We start from the raw sequence: 21,976 nt of genomic DNA on the forward strand, positions 1-21,976 counted from the left end.
ATTTAAAACAAAGGGGTTATAGGAACAATCACTTTCAGTGTTTTATGCCACTTCAAGTTGTCAAAGACGGTATGCTGGTGCCCGACTGCCACAAGTGGAACAAACATTTGAAACAAAGGGGTTATAGGAACAATCACTTTCGGTGTTTTATGCCACTTCAAGTAAACTTATCATAAAGTTACCATATCATTTTTGCAGTATGATCAATCTGATAGAATAAATTTGGATTTTAGCCACAAAAAGGTAATGACACCAATGTTATCTATTGGAATTGTTTAGTACTGTTATACTGTTAAAAGTGTTTATACTATTTATGCTTTCAAGTCCAAGTTGAAGAAATCTTGTTAAATGTTGACAGCATAACTACCAAAATGCAGAAGTATGTCCTTAATATTTTTGCAGTGCTATTTCTGTTGAAAAGTTAACATGATTACATTAGAGATGTGATGTGCCACTTTTCAAGTGTCTGATGGCTTACCGTATTTTCCGCACTATTAGCCGCACCTAAAAACCACAAATTTACTCAAAAGCTGACAGTGCGGCTTATAACCCGGTGCGCTTTATATATGGATTAATATTAAGATTCATTTTCATAAAGTTTCGGTCTCGCAACTACGGTAAACAGCCGCCATCTTTTTTCCCCGTAGAAGAGGAAGTGCTTCTTCTTCTACGCAAGCAACCGCCAAGGTAAGCACCCGCCCCCATAGAACAGGAAGCGCTTCTTCTTCTACTGTAAGCAACCACCCGCCCGCGTAGAAGAAGAAAAAGCGCGCGGATATTACGTTTCATTTCCTTTGTGTGTTTACATCTGTAAAGACCACAAAATGGCTCCTACTAAGCGACAAGGGATCCGGTTCATGAAAAGACGCAATCTCTCCATCCGCACACGGACTACTATTTCACAGCAACTGCCTAAAGACTTTCAAGAAAAGCTGGCTACTTTCCGTGCATATTGTAAAAACAAGATAGCTGAAAAAAAGATCCGGCCAGAGAACATTATCAACATGGACGAGGTTCCACTGACTTTTGATATTCCTGTGAACCGCACTGTGGATACAACGGGAGCACGTACGGTGAATATTCGCACCACAGGGAATGAGAAGTCATCCTTCACTGTGGTTCTAGCTTGCCATGCTAATGGCCAGAAACTTCCACCCATGGTGATATTCAAAAGGAAGACCTTGCCAAAAGAGACCTTTCCAGCCGGCGTCATCATAAAAGCTAACTCGAAGGGATGGATGGATGAAGAAAAGATGAGCGAGTGGTTAAGGGAAGTTTACGCGAAGAGGCCGGGTGGCTTTTTTCACGCAGCTCCGTCCATGTTGATATACGACTCCATGCGCGCCCACATCACGCTGGTTTTTAATATATTATTAAAGTTTGACTGACCGATCGGACTGTTTTTTTGACATTCCTTTAGCGCAGTTAGATGCGGCTTACAACACGGGGCGGCTTATAGGTGGACAAAGTTTTGAAATATGCCGTTCATTGAAGGCGCGGCTTATAACCCAGGGCGCCTTATGGTGCGGAAAATACGGTAAATTAATTGTCATTAATTTTTCATATTTTGAATTCTTTTGAAAGGCTTACAAAAAAACTACATTTGAATTGTAATTCCATGCTATTGACAGGACTATTAATTGTAATGAAGTTAGCTTACCATGTTTACAGTATGATCATTGTGATAGAAATGTGAATTTTAGGCACAGAATATTTTTGACAATTGAACAAGGCAGTAGATTATACAAGCTTGGACAGAAAGTTAATAATGACACCAATTTTTTTTTTTAATGGAATTGTTTAGTACTGTTTTACCATTTGTTTACTGTAAAAAGTGTTTATACTTTCAATTAACAAATTGAAGTCTTGTGAAAGGTTGACAGGATAACTGGCATTAACTGTCAAAATAATTTCAAACTATTGAAGTTAGCTTACAGAATAAACATGTCAATCAACCCATATGATTTTTGCTGTAATATTTTTGTTTTGAAAAGTCACCGTGACTGATAGAAAAGTGACGGTTTTAGCAACATTTTAACCTGTCTGAATGCAATCAATCATTTTGCGTCGGCCCCTGGACCCTGGCTACTAGGTTTTCCTGATTTCAAAAGTTGGCAGGTATGCAGACGTGGAGTTGAGGAGAGTGTCTTTTCCTCCCCGCAGGCATCATCCACGCCCGGGGGCTGGTGCGAGAGTGCTTGGCGGAGACGGAGAGGAACGCCAGGTCTTAGCCACAATCACACATTCCTCAAGTGCAAGGAGACTTAACGTCTTCAATATTGCAACAACAAAAAAAAAGTGCATGTCATTTCCTATTTGTCAGGAAGTAAAAGGTGAATGAGTGGATTCCAAATATGCTCGATGGCTCCTGAGGGTCATCTAAATCTGGTGTGGATGAGTCACATTCAAACTGGACGATTTGGTGTCGTTTCTACGTGCGCACTTTGTTTCTCCAGGGAGATTGTTAGTTTCCATTGGTTTTTTTTGCATGCCATTAATTAGGCCCGTGGGTTCAAGTGCAGACCCCACTTGTCTTGTACAGGGTTAGTTTTTATTTTAGTTTTTTTTTATAGTCTAGGGGCCGTGCATGAGTGTGTGAGACACGGAAAAGTGTCAATTCATTCGTGTTCAGGTTTTTTGTTATTAAAAGAAAATGCTGTTACTTGCATCTTTGTATGTATTTATTACACTGTGTAATAAATTGTATTTTCAATACGGCTGTCATTGTGATTCATTGTTTCGGTTATTTTTTTAATTCATTTGATTGATTGATTGAGACTTTTATTAGTAGGTTGCACAGTGAAGTACATATTCCCTACAATTGACCACTAAATGGTAACACCCCAATAAGTTTTTACACTTCTTTAAGTCGGGGTCCACTTAAATTGATTCATGATACAAATATATACTATCTGCATAATACAGTCATCACACAAGTTCATCATCAGAGTATATCATACTTGCCAACCTTGAGACCTCCGATTTCGAGAGGTGGGGGGCGGGGTCGTGGTTAAGAGGGGAGGAGTATATTTACAGCTGGAATTCACCAAGTCAAGTATTTCATATATATATATATATCTAAGAAATACTTGATTTTCAGTGAATTCTAGCTATATATATATATATATATAATATATATTTATTGTATTATATATATATGTATATATAAATAAAAGAAATACTTGATTTTCAGTGAATTCTAGCTATATATATATATATATTTATTGTATTATATATATATGTTAGAGATGCGCGGATAGGCAATAATTTCATCCGCAACCGCATCAGAAAGTCGTCAACCATCCGCCATCCACCCGATGTAACATTTGATCAGAACCGCATCCGCCCGCACCCGCCCGTTGTTATATATCTAATATAGACGATGCAAGGCATTAGTGAGGTTATAAAGCTTTTGCCTGTTAAAGAAAGGAGACTGATCCAATGCAGCACAGACATTCGCGTGCCACGCTGTCACGACCCAGACGCACACCAGTGCGCAATCATATGGGAGCCGCGCTGAGCGCACCTCCAAGCGCGTCTCGCTGCCGGCGACGGCCGGGTATGGGCCCGACGCTCCAGCGCCATCCATTTTCAGGGCTAGTTGATTCGGCAGGTGGGTTGTTACACACTCCTTAGCGGGTTCCGACGTCCATGGCCACCGTCCTGCTGTCTATATCAACCAGGGTGAGCCCCACCCCTTTCGTGAGCGCACTGCGCGCGGAGTGACCCCTGTTACGAGCCCCCGGCCACGGGGGTGGCGGGCAGGTAAGCTGCTTACCTGCTGCGCGTGACGCCGGCCGCGGCGAAGGCGGACGAGGCGGGGTGTCGGTGCGGTGGTGACCCTGGACGTGCGTCGGGCCCTTCTCGCGGATCGCCTCAGCTACGGCTCCCGGTGGGGCCCTCTCGGGGGAAGGGGCCTCGGTCCCGGACCCCGGCGAGGCGTCGGGGGCATTCTCCGCTCCGTAAAAGTGTCCATCTCTTTTTCTTTTTTTTTCTTCTGTTGTGGCATATGCTGCAGGTGCCTGCTCGTTTTTCGTATGTAGCTATATAAATATATATATATTTATTGTATTATATATATATGTATATATAAATAAAATAATTACTTGATTTTCAGTGAATTCTAGCTATATATATATATATATATATATATATATATATATATATATATATATATATATATATATTTATTGTATTATATATATATATATATATGTATATATAAATAAAAGAAATACTTGATTTTCAGTGAATTCTAGCTATATAAATATATATATATTTATTTTATTATATATATATGTATATATAAATAAAATAATTACTTGATTTTCAGTGAATTCTAGCTATATATAGATATATATATTTATTGTATTATATATATATATGTATGTATAAATAAAAGAAATACTTGATTTTCAGTGAATTCTAGCTATATATATATATATATATATATATATATATATATATATTTATTGTATTATATATATATGTATATATAAATAAAAGAAATACTTGAATTTCAGTGTTCATTTATTTACACATATACACACACATAACACTCATCTACTCATTGTTGAGTTAAGGGTTGAATTGTCCATCCTTGTTCTATTCTCTTGTCACTATTTTTCTAACCATGCTGAACACCCTCTCTGATGATGCATTGCTGTGTGGCACGCACAAAAGTGCTTTCATCAAATATAAATAAATAATGATAAATGGGTTGTACTTGTATAGCGCTTTTCTACCTTCAAGGTTTGACACTACTTCCACATTTACCCATTCACACACACATTCACACACTGATGGAGGGAGCTGCCATGCAAGGCGCTGACCAGCACCCATCAGGAGCAAGGGTGAAGTGTCTTGCTCAGGACACAACGGACATGACGAGGTTGGTACTAGGTGGGGATTGAACCAGGGACCCTTGGGTTGCGCACGGCCACTCTTCCACTGCGCCACGCCGTCCCTAAATGCACTAGATGGCAGTATTGTCCTGTTTAAGAGTGTCACAACATTGCTGTTTACGGCAGACGAACTGCTTTACGGTAGACGAAAAACGTGACTGCTGTTGTTGTGTGTTGTTGCCGCGCTGGGAGGACGTTAATGAAACTGCCTAACAATAAACCCACATAAGAAACCAAGACCTCGCCCTCCATCATTCTACAGTTATAACGTGATTGGGCAGGTATGCTGTTTAAATTGTGGGTTAATACTCAAATAAAATATCTGTTATTATGGACCTGAGTCCGCCTGAATTTCGGGAGATTTTCGGGAGAAAATTTGTCCCGGCAGGTTTTCGGGAGAGGCGCTGAATTTCGGGAGTCTCCCGGAAAATCCGGGAGGGTTGGCAAGTATGATATATATATGTATATATATATATATATATATATATATATATATATATATTATATATATATATATATATATATATTATATATATATATATATATATATATAATATATATATATATAATATATATATATGTATATATAAATAAAAGAAATACTTGAATTTCAGTGTTCATTTATTTACACATATACACACACATAACACTCATCTACTCATTGTTGAGTTAAGGGTTGAATTGTCCATCCTTGTTCTATTCTCTTGTCACTATTTTTCTAACCATGCTGAACACCCTCTCTGATGATGCATTGCTGTGTGGCACGCACAAAAGTGCTTTCATCAAATGCATTAGAGTCTGGAATCTTCCATCTCTCCCTAGCATGGCCCAAAACAAGGTCAATCTTTGCTTCCTGAGGAAGATCTTCAGTGCCAAGCACTTGGTAGTCCACTACTTCTTCCCGGAGGCTATATCCAGGTCCAATTGCAGCTGCGGCTTGGAACTTACAAGCTGTTATGAGAGTAGCGTATGTGTGTGTGTGTGTGTGCCCTTTAATAGGTGAGCATGTGAGGTGAGTGACGTCAGTGAGTGTGTGGGCGAGAGAAGAGAGGGAGCGGTAGCGTGAGTGCGGGACAAATTTTCTCCCGGGAGGTTTTCGGGAGAGGCGCTGAATTTCGGGAGTCTCCCGGAAAATCCGGGAGGGTTGGCAAGTATGGAGTATATACATTGAATTATTTACAATCCGGGATGTGGAGGGGGCGTGGGGGGTAGGTTTGGTTGGTATCAACACTTCAGTCATCAACAATTGCATCATCAGAGAAATGGACATTAAACAGTGTAGGTCTGACTTGGTAGGATATGTACAGCAAGTAGTGGACATAGAGAGAGATCAGAAAGCATAAGAATAAGTATCTACATTTGATTATTTACATTTGATTATTTACAATCCGGGGAGGTGGGATGTGGTGGGGGGAGGGGGTTAGTCTAGGGTTGAAGTTGCCTGGAGGTGTTCTTTTAGTGCGGTTTTGAAGGAGGATAGAGATGCACTTTCTTTTACACCTGTTGGGAGTGCATTCCATAATGATGTGGCATAGAAGGAGAATGAGTTAAGACCAGGGGTCCCCTAACTTTTTGACTCGGGGGCCGCATTGGGTTAAAAAAATGTGGCCGTGGGCCAGGCTGTACATACATATATATATATATATATATATATACATATGTATATATATATATATATATATATATATATATATATATATATATATATATATATATATATATATATATATATATATATATATATATATATATATATATATATATATGTATGTATGTATGTATGTATGTATGTGTGGGAAAAAAATCACAAGACTATTTCATCTCTACAGGCCTGTTTCATGAGGGGGGGTACCCTCAATCATCAGGATATATATATATATATATATATATATATATATATATATATATAAATTACAACCGCGGAGTCCGCGGATTGGGCGGATGAAATTAAAAAAAATTTGATTTTATCCGCGGGTCAGGTTGGGTCGGGCGGTTGAAATAAAAAAAAATTAGATTTTAAATAGATTCAGGCGGGTGGCAGTTAAACCAATTGGGAAATATATATACATAGTTAAATGTTGTTACACACATATGAAAAACGAGCAGGCACCTGCAGCATATGCCACAACAGAAGAAGAAAAAAAAAAGAGATGGACACTTTTACGGAGCGGAGAAGGGACGCCTCGCCGGGGTCCGGGACCGAGGCCCCTTCCCCCGAGAGGGCCCCACCGGGAGCCGTAGCTGAGGCGATCCGCGAGAAGGGCCCGACGCACGTCCAGGGTCACCACCGCGCCCACCGCACCGACACCCCGCCTCGTCCGCCTTCGCCGCGGCCGGCGTCACGCGCAGCAGGTAAGCAGCTTACCTGCCCGCCACCCCCGTGGCCGGGGGCTCGTAAACAGGGGTCACTCCGCGCGCTCCGCCCGCGCAGCTTACCTGCCCGCCACCCCTGTTGCCGGGGGCGCGTAACAGGGGTCACTCCGTGCGCAGTGCGCTCACCAAAGGGGTGGGGCTCACCCTGGTTGATATAGACAGCAGGACGGTGGCCATGGAAGTTGGAACCCGCTAAGGAGTGTGTAACAACCCACCTGCCGAATCAACTAGCCCTGAAAATGGATGGCGCTGGAGCGTCGGGCCCATATACCCGGCCGTCGCCGGCAGCGAGACGCGCTTGGAGGTGTGCTCAGCGCGGCTCCCATATGATTGCGCACTGGTGTGCGTCTGGGCCGTGACAGCGTGGCACGCGAATGTCTGTGCTGCATTGGATCAGTCTCCTTTCTTTAACAGGCAAAAGCTTTATAACCTCACTAATGCCTTGCATCGTCTATATTAGATATATAACAACGGGCGGGTGCGGGCGGGTGCGGTTCTGATCAAATGTTACATCGGGTGGATGGCGGATGGTTGACGACTTTCTGATGGGGTTGCGGATGAAATAATTGCCTATCCGCGCATCTCTAATATATATATATATATATATATATATATATATATATACACAGTATATATATATATATATATATATATATATATATATATATACAGTATATATATATATATATATATATATATATATATATATATATATATATATATATATATATATATACAGTATATATGTACAAACCCTATTTCCATATGAGTTGAGAAATTGTGTTAGATGTAAATATAAACGGAATACAATGATTTGCAAATCATTTTCAACCCATATTCAGTTGAATATGCTACAAAGACAACATATTTGATGTTCAAACTCATAAACATTTTAATTTTTTTTTTTGCAAATAATCATTAACTTTAGAATTTGATGCCAGCAACACGTGACAAAGAAGTTGGGAAAGGTGGCAATAAATACTGATAAAGTTGAGGAATGCTCATCAAACACTTATTTGGAACATCCCACAGGTGTGCAGGCTAATTGGGAACAGGTGGGTGCCATGATTGGGTATAAAAGTAGATTCCATGAAATGCTCAGTCATTCACAAACAAGGATGGGGCGAGGGTCACCACTTTGTCAACAAATGCCTGAACGAATTGTTGAACAGTTTAAGAAAAACCTTTCTCAAGCAGCTATTGCAAGGAATTGAGGGATTTCACCATCTACGCTCCGTAATATCATCAAAGGGTTCAGAGAATCTGGAGAAATCACTGCACGTAAGCGGCTAAGCCCGTGACCTTCCATCCCTCAGGCTGTACTGCATCAACAAGCGACATCAGTGTGTAAAGGATATCACCACATGGGCTCAGGAACACTTCAGAAACCCACTGTCAGTAACCACAGTTGGTCGCTACATCTGTAAGTGCAAGTTAAAACTCTCCTATGCAAGGCAAAAACCGTTTATCAACAACACCCAGAAACGCTGTCGGCTTCGCTGGGCCTGAGCTCATCTAAGATGGACTGATACAAAGTGGAAAAGTGTTCTGTTGTCTGACGAGTCCACATTTCTAATTGTTTTTGGAAACTGTGGACGTCGTGTCCTCCGGACCAAAGAGGAAAAGAACCATCCGGATTGTTCTAGGCGCAAAGTGTAAAAGGCAGCATGTGTGATGGTATGGGGGTGTATTGGCGCCCAAGGCATGGGTAACTTACACATCTGTGAAGGCGCCATTAATGCTGAAAGGTACATACAGCTTTTGGAGCAACATATGTTGCCATCCAAGCAACGTTACCATGGACGCCCCTGCTTATTTCAGCAAGACAATGCCAAGCCACGTGTTACATCAACGTGGCTTCATAGTAAAAGAGTGCGGGTGCTAGACTGGCCTGCCTGTAGTCCAGACATTGAAAATGTGTGGCGCATTATGAAGCCTAAAATAGCACAAGGGAGACCCCCGGACTGTTGAACAACTTAAGCTGTACATCAAGCAAGAATGGGAAAGAATTCCACCTGAGAAGCTTCAAAAAATGTGTCTCCTCAGTTCCCAAACGTTTACTGAGTGTCGTTAAAAGGAAAGGCCATGTAACACAGTGGTGAACATGCCCTTTCCCAACTACTTTGGCACGTGTTGCAGCCATGAAATTCTAAGTTAATTATTATTTGCAAAAAATAAATAAAATTTATGAGTTTGAACATCAAATATGTTGTCTTTGTAGCATATTCAACTGAATATGGCTTGAAAAGGATTTGCAAATCATTGTATTCCGTTTATATTTACATCTAACACAATTTCCCAACTCATATGGAAACAGGGTTTGTATATATATATATATATATACATTGTCTTTAGAATCCGTTTTGTCATTTAACATCAATTAACATTGATGTTCATCAACATTTAACATTGTCACGTTATCGATGGGAAAATTCATTTTTAGACAATATGATTTGCCTGAGCGGCTAGTAGACACCGAGAGTAACAAGCGGTTGAAAATGGATTAAAAAGGAAAGATTAAAAAAAAAAAAAAAAAAACTTGGGACTTCCTGTGGGCCGGATTTTGGATGCTGGGGGGGCCGGATCCGGCCCACAGGCCGTAGTTTGGGGACCCCTGGTTAAGACCTTTGTTAGATCGGAATCTGGGTTTAACGTGGTTAGTGGAGCTCCCCCTGGTGTTGTGGTTATGGCGGTCATTTACGTTAAGGAAGTAGTTTGACATGTACTTGGGTATCAGGGAGGTGTAGCGGATTTTATAGACCAGGCTCAGTGCAAGTTGTTTCACTCTGTCCTCCACCCTGAGCCAGCCCACTTTGGAGAAGTGGGTAGGAGTGAGGTGTGATCTGGGGTGGAGGTCTAGAAGTAATCTGAAATGTATTTATAAATTGCAACATTTACAAACAATTGAGAAATAATAATAATCAAAGTAAGTACAAAAAGCCCTGTCCTGTCAAAGTGTTTTGTCCCTCTCTCTCAGCCAATAGGAGGCGAGTTACAAAGCTGCCGCCAATCACAGGCCGGTAATTTCATAAACGCGGAAGCAACGTCACTTTGACCGACCAATCAGCGCGCAGCTAGCCATGCCACTGAGAAATATGGATGTCGAAACCAAACGAGGAAACTGGTAAGATGACATAATAATGTTTCTACAATACGCGCGCTTATTGTTATTTGTTTTTATTTTGTTTATGTTCGAGTCTAAGTGTGCGCGCTATGTCATTTCGCCCAGGCTGCAACGACGGCGCCCCGCCAAACACAACTAGCTTAACTTAGCTAGCGGTGGTCGTCAAGTCAGGACTAGTTAGTTAGCTTAGCATGCTAGCCGGAACCAGGAGCCCGCCGGAGTGTCATCGCCAGGTGGCCGAATATGGCTCACCTTAGCCCGGGTAACGCTAGCGCTGCGAGTCGCTGAGCTTGATGGCAGTTTTTTTTTCCCCAACGGAGCTGACCAGTTCGTATAAACCCAGAAATAAAACACATGTAAACATGACAGTTTCCAGAATTAATTCCATAAATATATATTTTTTTTACAAATTATGATTATTATACTTATTGTATGTTCGGACATTGCAGGCACGTGACAAAACATTTCAAATGCAAAATATCTGAAATAAATTAATTGCAAAAACATTTCCAATGGTACTTGAACTATTGTGATAGGCCAAATAATAATATATTTATCTGTACAGTAATCTATTTATTTATATATGCACCTTATTGCTTTTTTATCATGCACTACCGTGAGCTAATGCGACGAAATTTCGTTCTTATCTGTACTGTAAAGTTCAAATTTGAATTACAGTAAAAAGGAAGTCTAAGTCTAAATATTAAGGGATATTAAGAGAATCGACAAGAGAAATATACAACCTATATTTTCTTAAATCAGATGGACTTAATTAGAATCAGAAATACTTGAATAATCATAATTAATAATAATTCAAGAGCAGACAAACATTACAGGGAGACAGAACAGGATCAAACATTACAGGGAGACAGAACAGGATCAAACATTACAGGGAGACAGAACAGGATCGCTGACAGGTCTGCCAACTTACAAAAAAAGGTGAGAAACAGGTAAACGCTGGGGACGGGAGGGAGAAAAATTAAAAATTCAGTCTAAGCCTGGGCCCCTAGAGAGGAGGTCCAGACTGAGGCCAAGGGGAAAAATAACTCATAGCCATAGCACACATAAAAATGTGTGTAAGAGGGAAACATCAAACATCAAAGGACGTTAAAAGAGCAGAGCTGATGCAACCAGATATTTCTATATACAGCTATAAAAGTAAAACAACAACAAAAAAACATATACCGTATTTTTCGGAGTATAAGTCGCACCTGCCGAAAATGCATAATAAAGAAGGAAAAAACATATATAAGTTGCACTGGAGCCCGGCCAAACTATGAAAAAAAACTGCGACTTATAGTCCGAAAAATACGGTATGCAGGACTGTCTCAGAAAATTAGAATATTGTGATAAAGTTCTTTATTTTCTGTAATGCAATTTAAAAAAAACAAAAATGTCATACATTCTGGATTCATTACACATCAACTGAAATCTTGCAAGCCTTTTATTATTTTAATATTGCTGATTATGGCATACAGCTTAAGAAAACTCAAAAATCGTATCTCAAAAAATTTGAATATTTCCTCAGACCAAGTAAATGGATGCCCAGGATGCTTCAATAGCGGCCTTTAGCTCATTTGCATTATTGGGTCTGGTGTCTTTCAGCTTCTTCTTCACAATACCCCACAAATTCTCTATGGGGTTCATGCCAGGGGATATTAAGAGAATCGACAAGAGAAATATACAACCTATATTTTCTTAAATCAGATGGACTTAATTAGAATCAGAAATACTTTAATAATCATAATTAATAATAATTCAAGAGCAGACAAACATTACAGGGAGACAGAACAGGATCAAACATTACAGGGAGACAGAACAGGATCGCTGACAGGTCTGCCAACTTACAAAAAAAGGTGAGAAACAGGTAAACGCTGGGGACGGGAGGGAGAAAAATTAAAAATTCAGTCTAAGCCTGGGCCCCTAGAGAGGAGGTCCAGACTGAGGCCAAGGGGAAAAATAACTCATAGCCATAGCACACATAAAAATGTGTGTAAGAGGGAAACATCAAACATCAAAGGACGTTAAAAGAGCAGAGCTGATGCAACCAGATATTTCTACATACAGCTATAAAAGTAAAACAACAACAAAAAAACATATACCGTATTTTTCGGAGTATAAGTCGCACCGGAGTATAAGTCGCACCTGCCGAAAATGCATAATAAAGAAGGAAAAAAACATATATAAGTTGCACTGGAGCCCGGCCAAACTATGAAAAAAAACTGCGACTTATAGTCCGAAAAATACGGTATACAGGACTGTCTCAGAAAATTAGAATATTGTGATAAAGTTCTTTATTTTCTGTAATGCAATTTAAAAAAAAAACAAAAATGTCATACATTCTGGATTCATTACACATCAACTGAAATATGGCAAGCCTTTTATTATTTTAATATTGCTGATTATGGCATACAGCTTAAGAAAACTCAAAAATCGTATCTCAAAAAATTAGAATATTTCCTCAGACCAAGTAAATGGATGCCCAGGATGCTTCAATAGCGGCCTTTAGCTCATTTGCATTATTGGGTCTGGTGTCTTTCAGCTTCTTCTTCACAATACCCCACAAATTCTCTATGGGGTTCATGCCAGGGGATATTAAGAGAATCGACAAGAGAAATATACAACCTATATTTTCTTAAATCAGATGGACTTAATTAGAATCAGAAATACTTTAATAATCATAATTAATAATAATTCAAGAGCAGACAAACATTACAGGGAGACAGAACAGGATCAAACATTACAGGGAGACAGAACAGGATCGCTGACAGGTCTGCCAACTTACAAAAAAAGGTGAGAAACAGGTAAACGCTGGGGACGGGAGGGAGAAAAATTAAAAATTCAGTCTAAGCCTGGGCCCCTAGAGAGGAGGTCCAGACTGAGGCCAAGGGGAAAAATAACTCATAGCCATAGCACACATAAAAATGTGTGTAAGAGGGAAACATCAAACATCAAAGGACGTTAAAAGAGCAGAGCTGATGCAACCAGATATTTCTACATACAGCTATAAAAGTAAAACAACAACAAAAAAACATATACCGTATTTTTCGGAGTATAAGTCGCACCGGAGTATAAGTCGCACCTGCCGAAAATGCATAATAAAGAAGGAAAAAAACATATATAAGTTGCACTGGAGCCCGGCCAAACTATGAAAAAAACTGCGACTTATAGTCCGAAAAATACGGTATACAGGACTGTCTCAGAAAATTAGAATATTGTGATAAAGTTCTTTATTTTCTGTAATGCAATTTAAAAAAAACCAAAAATGTCATACATTCTGGATTCATTACACATCAACTGAAATCTTGCAAGCCTTTTATTATTTTAATATTGCTGATTATGGCATACAGCTTAAGAAAACTCAAAAATCGTATCTCAAAAAATTTGAATATTTCCTCAGACCAAGTAAAAAAAAAAAAAGATTTATAACAACAAAACAAAATCAAACATTTGAAAATGTCAATTAATGCACTCAGTACTTGGTTGGGAATCCTTTTGCACGGATGACTGCATCAATGCGGCGTGGCATGGAGGCAATCAGCCTGTGGCATTGCTGAGGTGTTATGGATGCCCAGGATGCTTCAATAGCGGCCTTTAGCTCATTTGCATTATTGGGTCTGGTGTCTTTCAGCTTCTTCTTCACAATACCCCACAAATTCTCTATGGGGTTCATGCCAGGGGAGTTGGCAGGCCAATGGAGGACAGTAATGCCATGGTCAGTACACCAGTTACTGGTGGTTTTGGCACTGCTGGATCATGCTGGAAAATGAAATCATCATCTCCATAGAGCTTTTCAACAGATGGAAGCATGTAGTGCTCTAAAATCTTTTGGTACACAGCTTCATTGACTCTGGACTTGATGAAACACAGTGGACCAACACCAGCAGCTGACATGGCTCCCCAAACCATTGCTGACTGTGGGAACTTCACACTGGATTTCAAGCAACTTGGATTTTGCTCCTCTCCAGCCTTCCTCCAGACTCTAGCGCCTTGACTTCCAAATGAAATACAAAACTTGCTTTCGTCTGAAAACAAGACTCTGGACCACTCTGCAACTGTCCAGTGCTTCTTTTCCATAGCCCAAGTCAGACGCTTCTAGGGATTTTAGAGCATTACATGTTGAAAAGCTCTATGGAGATGATGATTTCATTTTCCAGCATGATCTGGCACCTGCCCACAGTGCCAAAACCACCAGTAACTGGTGTACTGACCATGGCATTACTGTCCTCCATTGGCCTGCCAACTCCCCTGACATGAACCCCATAGAGAATTTGTGGGGTATTGTGAAGAAGAAGCTGAAAGACACCAGACCCAATAATGCAAATGAGCTAAAGGCCGCTATTGAAGCATCCTGGGCATCCATAACACCTCAGCAATGCCACAGGCTGATTGCCTCCATGCCACGCCGCATTGATGCAGTCATCCGTGCAAAAGGATTCCCAACCAAGTACTGAGTGCATTAATTGACATTTTCAAATGTTTGATTTTGTTTTGCTGTTTATAAATCTTTTTTTTTTTACTCTGTCTGAGGAAATATTCAAATTTTTTGAGATGGGATTTTTGAGTTTTCTTAAGCTGTATGCCATAATCAGCAATATTAAAATAATAAAATGCTTGCAATATTTCAGTTGATGTGTAATGAATCCAGAATGTATGACATTTTTGTTTTTTTTAATTGCATTACAGAAAATAAAGAACTTTATCACAATATTCTAATTTTCTGAGACAGTCCTGTATACCGTATTTTTCGGACTATAAGTCGCAGTTTTTTTCATAGTTTGGCCGGGCTCCAGTGCAACTTATATATCAATCAATCAATCAATCTTTATTTATATAGCCCTAAATCACAAGTGTCTCAAAGGGCTGCACAAGCCACAACGACATCCTCGGTACAAAGCCCACATACGGGCAAGGAAAAACTCACCCCAGTGGGACGTCGATGTGAATGACTATGAGAAACCTTGGAGAGGACCGCATATGTGGGTAACCCCGCCCTCTAGGGGAGACCGAAAGCAATGGATGTCGAGTGGGTCTGACATAATATTGTGAGAGTCCAGTCCATAGTGGATCCAACATAATAGTAAGAGTCCAGTCCATAGTGGGGCCAGCAGGACACCATCCCGAGCGGAGACGGGTCAGCAGCGCAGAGATGTTCCCAGCCGATGCACAGGCGAGCGGTCCACCCCGGGTCCTGACTCTGGACAGCCAGCACTTCATCCATGGCCACCGGACCTGTGCCCCCCTCCCCCTCAAGGAAAAGGGGAGCAGAGGAGAAAAGAAAAGAAACGGCAGATCAACTGGTCTAACAGGGGGGCTATTTAAAGGCTAGAGTATACAAATGAGTTTTAAGATGGGACTTAAATGCTTCTACTGAGGTAGCATCTCTAATTGTTACCGGGAGGGCATTCCATAGTACTGGAGCCCGAATAGAAAACGCTCTATAGCCCGCAGACTTTTTTTGGGCTCTGGGAATCACTAATAAGCCGGAGTTCTTTGAACGCAGATTTCTTGCCGGGACATATGGTACAATGCAATCGACAAGATAGGACGGAGCTAGACCGTGTAGTATTTTATACGTACTATATATGTTTTTTCCTTCTTTATTATGCATTTTCGGCAGGTGCGACTTATACTCCGGTGCGACTTATACTCCGAAAAATACGGTATATGTTTTTTTGTTGTTGTTTTACTTTTATAGCTGTATGTAGAAATATCTGGTTGCATCAGCTCTGCTCTTTTAACGTCCTTTGATGTTTGATGTTTCCCTCTTACACACATTTTTATGTGTGCTATGGTTATGAGTTATTTTCCCCTTGGCCTCAGTCTGGACCTCCTCTCTAGGGACCCAGGCTTAGACTGAATTATTATTTTTTCTCCCTCCCGTCCCCAGCGTTGACCTGTTTCTCACCTTTTTTCTGACATTTTAGTTTTTTTAATTGCATCACAGAAAATAAAGAACTTTTATCACAATATTCAAATTTTCTGAGACAGTCCTGTACTGTGGTGGCCTCTGCGGTGTTCTATGCCATCGTCTGCTGGGGTGGAAGGGAGCATGGTCAGAGACAGGAGCAGACCCAACAAAGCAACCAAGAGGGAAACATCAAAGAAGTCAAAGGACATAAAAGTGGAACTACTTTTTTTTATTTATTTATCAACAACACCCAGAAAGGCAGCCAAAGTAATTTATCAGCAGCACAGCCAGGGGACCCAATCTCCGGTCTGTGCGGATGACTGAGAATCCGTCCAGAGAGACCGAAGTCTCTGATACATGCTCCATGAAGCTCGTCCATCCCGGCGCCCGATCCGGTCTCTTCTAGGGATGTCCCGATCCAGGTTTTTGCACTTCCGATCCGATACCGATATTGTTTTTGCATTTCCGATCCAATACCGATACTGACCGATACCGATACTGACCGATATTGGCCTATCCGAGCATGTATTAAAGTTTAAAGTTATTTAGCCTACTTAGTTGTCAGAATCATGTTGAAAAGGGTTTTAGTACTCTTGATAACAACTAGCCAGCTGAATTAGGGGAGTTTGAATAATTCACAATGGTTGGTAACAAGAAACTGACCTGTTTATTCAAGGATAAACACAAAATAGACAAAATTATACATGACAAACAGAAATGGCATCGTTGAACTAGGGCTGGGCGATATGGCCTTTTTTTTAATATTGCCATATTTTAAGGCCATATTGCGATACACGATATATATCTCCATATTTTGCCTTAGCCTTGAATGAACACTTGATGCATATAATCACAGCAGTATGATGATTCTATGTGTTTTGATTGATTGATTGAGACTTTTATTAGTAGGTTGCACAGTGAAGTACATATTCCGTACAATTGACCACTAAATGGTAACACCCCAATAAGTTTTTCAACTTGTTTAAGTCGGGGTCCACTTAAATTGATTCATGATACAGATATATACTATCAGATATATACTATCATCATAATACAGTCATCACACAAGATAATCACATTGAATTATTTACATTATTTATAATCCGGGGTGTGGAGGGGGGCGCTGGATGTCAAAAAGACAGCCAAAAGAGTTTGATATGAGAATAAATCTAAAGTTAAAATATAGGGTAGAAATGCACCCATTTGCAGGAAGTGTATTCTTGATTTTCAAAATGTTCTTTCAAGGCTTGCATGTCAACATTAAAACATTCTTCTTCATACTGCATTAATATATGCTACTTTTAAACTTTCATGCAGAGAAGGAAATCACAACTAAATAGATCACTAATTTTTTCATACGGTGTTGATGTGGAAATTTTGATGGTGTGGAGTCTGGACGTGTGGCACCGGATGGAGATAAGCGTCTCGACAGACGTCACAATATTTGAACAATGATGACGAAAACTGTTTTCTCTGTCGTGTCCGTGTGTCGAAAATTGTTATGCGCTTATTTTTTATTTGATTTTGTGCGGGGCGTCACGGTGGAAGAGGGGTTAGTGCATCTGCCTCACAATACGAAGGTCCTGAGTAGTGTTGGGTTCAAAACCGGGCTCGGGATCTTTCTGTGTGGAGTTTGCATGTTCTCCCCGTGACTGCGTGGGTTCCCTCCGGGTACTCCGGCTTCCTCCCACCTCCAAAGACATGCACCTGGGGATAGGTTGATTGGCAACACTAAATTGGCCCTAGTGTGTGAATGTGAGTGTGAATGTTGTCTGTCTATCTGTGTTGGCCCTGCGATGAGGTGGCGACTTGTCCAGGGGTGTACCCCGCCTTCCGCCCGATTGTAGCTGAGATAGGCTCCAGCGCCCCCCGCGACCCCAAAAGGGAATAAGCGGTAGAAAATGGATGGATGGATGGATGATTTTGTGCGTGGCATAGATTTGCCGTGCGCAGAGGACGCTTGAGCAGGCGCGCACCTTAGCGGCTGTGCTAGCATCACAGCTAACGTTAGCCATGCCACTACCTCGCTCTCTGCTGGGAGAGGACGTATACGTATGTGACGTATGACGTGACAGTATGTGACGAATGACGTGACAGTATGTGACGTATGACGTGACAGTATGTGACGTATGACGTGACAGTATGTGACGTATGACGTGACAGTATGTGACGTATGACGTGACAGTATGTGACGAATGACGTGACAGTGTGTGACGTATGACGTGACAGTGTGTGACGTATGACGTGACAGTATGTGACGAATGACGTGACAGTATGTGACGTATGACGTGACAGTATGTGACGAATGACGTGACAGTATGTGACGTATGACGTGACAGTATGTGACGAATGACGTGACAGTATGTGACGAATGACGTGACCGTATGTGACGTATGTCGTGACAGTATGTGACGAATGACGTGACAGTATGTGACGAATGACGTGACAGTATGTGACGTATGTCGTGACAGTATGTGACGTATGTCGTGACAGTATGTGATGTATGACGTGACAGTATGTGACGAATGACGTGACAGTATGTGACGAATGACGTGACAGTATGTGACGTATGACGTGACAGTATGTGACGAATGACGTGACAGTATGTGACGAATGACGTGACAGTATGTGACGTATGTCGTGACAGTATGTGACGAATGACGTGACAGTATGTGACGTATGTCGTGACAGTATGTGACGAATGACGTGACAGTATGTGACGTATGACGTGACAGTATGTGACGTATGACGTGACAGTATGTGACGAATGACGTGACAGTATGTGACGTATGACGTGACAGTATGTGACGAATGACGTGACAGTATGTGACGTATGACGTGACAGTATGTGACGTGTGTAAGAAGGTGCGCTCGCTGTCTGTGAGAGGGAGACACAGGAAAGAGTGAGAAGAGCCTGTCGTGTAATGCCAGCAGCTAAAAGCAACTGCGTGAGAATTGTGGATGTGTTGAAGGTGTGCTGGAAAATGCGGAACGGAAATTACGGAGCAGCAGAAAAGTGGAATGTATTATTTAAATAGGTGCGTTGGAAAACACGGACCGGAGTTTTTTTTAAAACTGGATCTGGATCGGCATTTTCCCATGCCTTGCCGATACGCAATTTTTGGCAAATATCGGCAGCCGATCCGATCCAAATATCGGATCGGGACATCCCTAGTCTCTTCCTCACATCTCCTCCGGTCTCCGGTGCAAACATGGCCGAGTCGGATCCAAAAGTTCACCACTGTTCTTTGTTTCTGTCTGTCTCTCTCCTGGTTCCCAGCCGTCCGTCCGCCCCCCTCCAGCGCGCGGGCCCTTAAGCATGTCCACAGATGACAGCGTCTCTGAGGACGTGTCCAGCTCGGGGCCCCTGAGCCACTGCCGGGCCAGCGCTGACGGGGATGGGGGCAAGGAGAGCGAGGCATCCCCGCTGTCCTCTGAGGCCACCACCGCCTCTGGGCTGGCGGTCTCCGAGGACAGACTCTCGGCCTCCCAGACCACAGGGGGCACTGTGGCCAGCCGGCCCGTGAAGATCACACCAGCATGCGACAAGATCAGGTGCGCTTGTAGCACTTGTGTACTCTCTCTCTCTCGCCAGGTGTCCGGCATGAGAGGCAAACGCGCTGACTACCCAGCTAAAAGCCACACTCACAGTCTTAATTAATCATCACTCATGACAATACCGTATAATTAGGTCTTTGGACGCCTGGTGTAATTTCAGGGGTCTATGCCTGGGCACGGATGGAACCTTCCCGCCAGGGAGAAACCTGCCGTTCATCAACCCGAGCTCCCTGGAGACCCTGAGAGCCCTGGTGGAGGAGATACGCAGCAGCGGCGAGATGGACCCCAAGATCTGGAAAGACTGCGAGGTCTTTTGCGACCGGCTTGAAGTCCACGTGATGGACCTAGGTGCTCAACGTCTGCCTCGCCTTTTTGTTTTCAGGGCAGGTGGCTGCACCTGTTTCAGCTGGTGGAGAAGCAGTACCAGGAGCAAATCCTGGCCCAGCAAGACCAGTACCAGTGCCAAATACAGGTCTGACGCTTTTATGGGCTCTAGTAGAGAAACTCATTGTGCAATATGCTGATTTTAAACTGGAAATACCCTGATGTTGGTGCTAGTCCTGTTCCTCGCGCTTCCACCACTCACCTGTGGTGATTAGGGGGGTTTGAAAAAATGTGCAATTCTTATTTGTAAAATTCATAATCGATTAAAAAAAAAAATACAGTACAGGCCAACAGTTTGGACACATCTTCTCATTCAATGCATTTTCTTTATTATCATGACTATTTACATTGTAGATTGTCACATCAAAACTATGAATGAACACATGTGGAGTTATGTACTTAACAAGAAAAGGTGTTTTATATTCTAGTTTCTTCAAAATAGCCACCCTTTGCTCTGATTACTGCTTTGCACACTCTTGGCATTCTCTCCATGAGCTTCAAGCACACCTGTGAAGTGGAAACCATTTCAGGTGATTACCTCTTGAAGTTCATCGAGCAGTAATCCGAGCAAAGGGTGGCTATTTTGAAGAAACTAAACCGCCGAGTGTGTACTGGGGTCTGAATACTCGCCACAAAGTTGCTAAGTCGGCAACTTGGAACCCTCCAGCTACGTCTTCTTATTCTCTGGCAGACCAGTTGCGTATAAGCTGTGTTAAGAAGCATGATACCAGGCACACCGCCACCTAGCAGGTAGTGCCACATCTATTTGTGGCGGTACAAATTTATTTGTGGATGTATGGCAAACCCTTTTGTGGAGTTAATGACAACTAAAGACAACAGAAAGGAGGTTGGAGGTTGCCTACAGCCACAGCTGCCAATTAGAGACCATTGTTTTGGGTATTTGTTTCTTATTCAATACAAAATGTCCAGAGAAAGATTTGAGGAGTAGCAAGTCTGCTGACAGAAGGAGGAGAGACTCTTATCTGATTGTCAACTGGAATGTTTTGGTTAAACATTGGGAACGGCAGTAATACAACATCAATCACACACACAAAAAACCCTTCTGGAGAGTAAGCGGTTGCCCAAAAGACAAACACAATATACATTAGTGATCTCTGGCATCACAACAGTCCATGTTTCATTTCAAAGTGTCTTATATTTACAACACAAAACAGGCCGATGCAGTGAAGAAAAACAATACAACATAAATCACACGAGGACTGTTACTTAGTCTAAAATTGTTGTGAGAGAAAAGATGACTAAAATATTAGTTTGACCACGGACTTGTCTCCCGTGAATGCTGACCTTTGGTGTCCACACTATGTAGAACTCTCCAAATGGGACTAAATCCAGTTAAAATGCAAGTAAAAGCCCAATAATACTAGTATAGTGCTTTTCTACCTTCTATATCCTGTTACCTTGATCCACACTATGTAGAACTCTCCAAATTGGACTAAATCTAGTTAAAATGCAAGTAAAAGCCCAATAATACTAGTATAACGCTTTTCTACCTTCAATATCCTGTTACCTTGATCCACACTATGAAGAAATCTCCAACTTGGACTAAATCTAGTTAAAATGCAAGTTAAAGCCCAATAATACTAGTATAGTGCTTTTCCACCTTCAATATCCTGTTACCTTGATCCACACTATGTAGAACTCTTTAAATTAGACTAAATCTAGTTAAAATGCCAGTAAAAGCCCAATAATACTAGTATAGAG

The 21,976-nt window shown here is 41.5% G+C and overlaps 2 protein-coding genes across 4 annotated transcripts in view; both read left to right on the plus strand.

Moving 5' to 3' along the window:
- Positions 1-2,713, plus strand: part of LOC133610263 (cyclin-dependent kinase 2-associated protein 1) — a 47,473-nt gene extending 44,760 nt beyond the window's left edge. The window contains exon 4 of the mRNA XM_061966397.2: positions 2,164-2,713. Coding sequence (XP_061822381.1) covers positions 2,164-2,231 — 68 coding nt within the window. The 3' untranslated portion in view covers positions 2,232-2,713. The remainder of the gene's footprint in view (positions 1-2,163) is intronic.
- Positions 2,714-10,357: 7,644 nt separating this feature from the next.
- The window catches only part of LOC133610207 (M-phase phosphoprotein 9), a 104,654-nt gene continuing 93,035 nt past the window's right edge, over positions 10,358-21,976 (plus strand). For all 3 annotated transcript variants that reach the window (XM_061966317.1, XM_061966319.1, XM_061966318.1), the window contains exons 1-4: positions 10,358-10,401; positions 19,593-19,867; positions 20,031-20,178; positions 20,253-20,342. In XM_061966317.1, coding sequence (XP_061822301.1) covers positions 19,632-19,867; positions 20,031-20,178; positions 20,253-20,342 — 474 coding nt within the window. In that variant the 5' untranslated portion in view covers positions 10,358-10,401; positions 19,593-19,631. The remainder of the gene's footprint in view (positions 10,402-19,592; positions 19,868-20,030; positions 20,179-20,252; positions 20,343-21,976) is intronic.

This window comes from Nerophis lumbriciformis, linkage group LG11 (genome assembly GCF_033978685.3).
Source record: "Nerophis lumbriciformis linkage group LG11, RoL_Nlum_v2.1, whole genome shotgun sequence".
In the NCBI taxonomy this organism is placed as follows: domain Eukaryota; kingdom Metazoa; phylum Chordata; class Actinopteri; order Syngnathiformes; family Syngnathidae; genus Nerophis; species Nerophis lumbriciformis.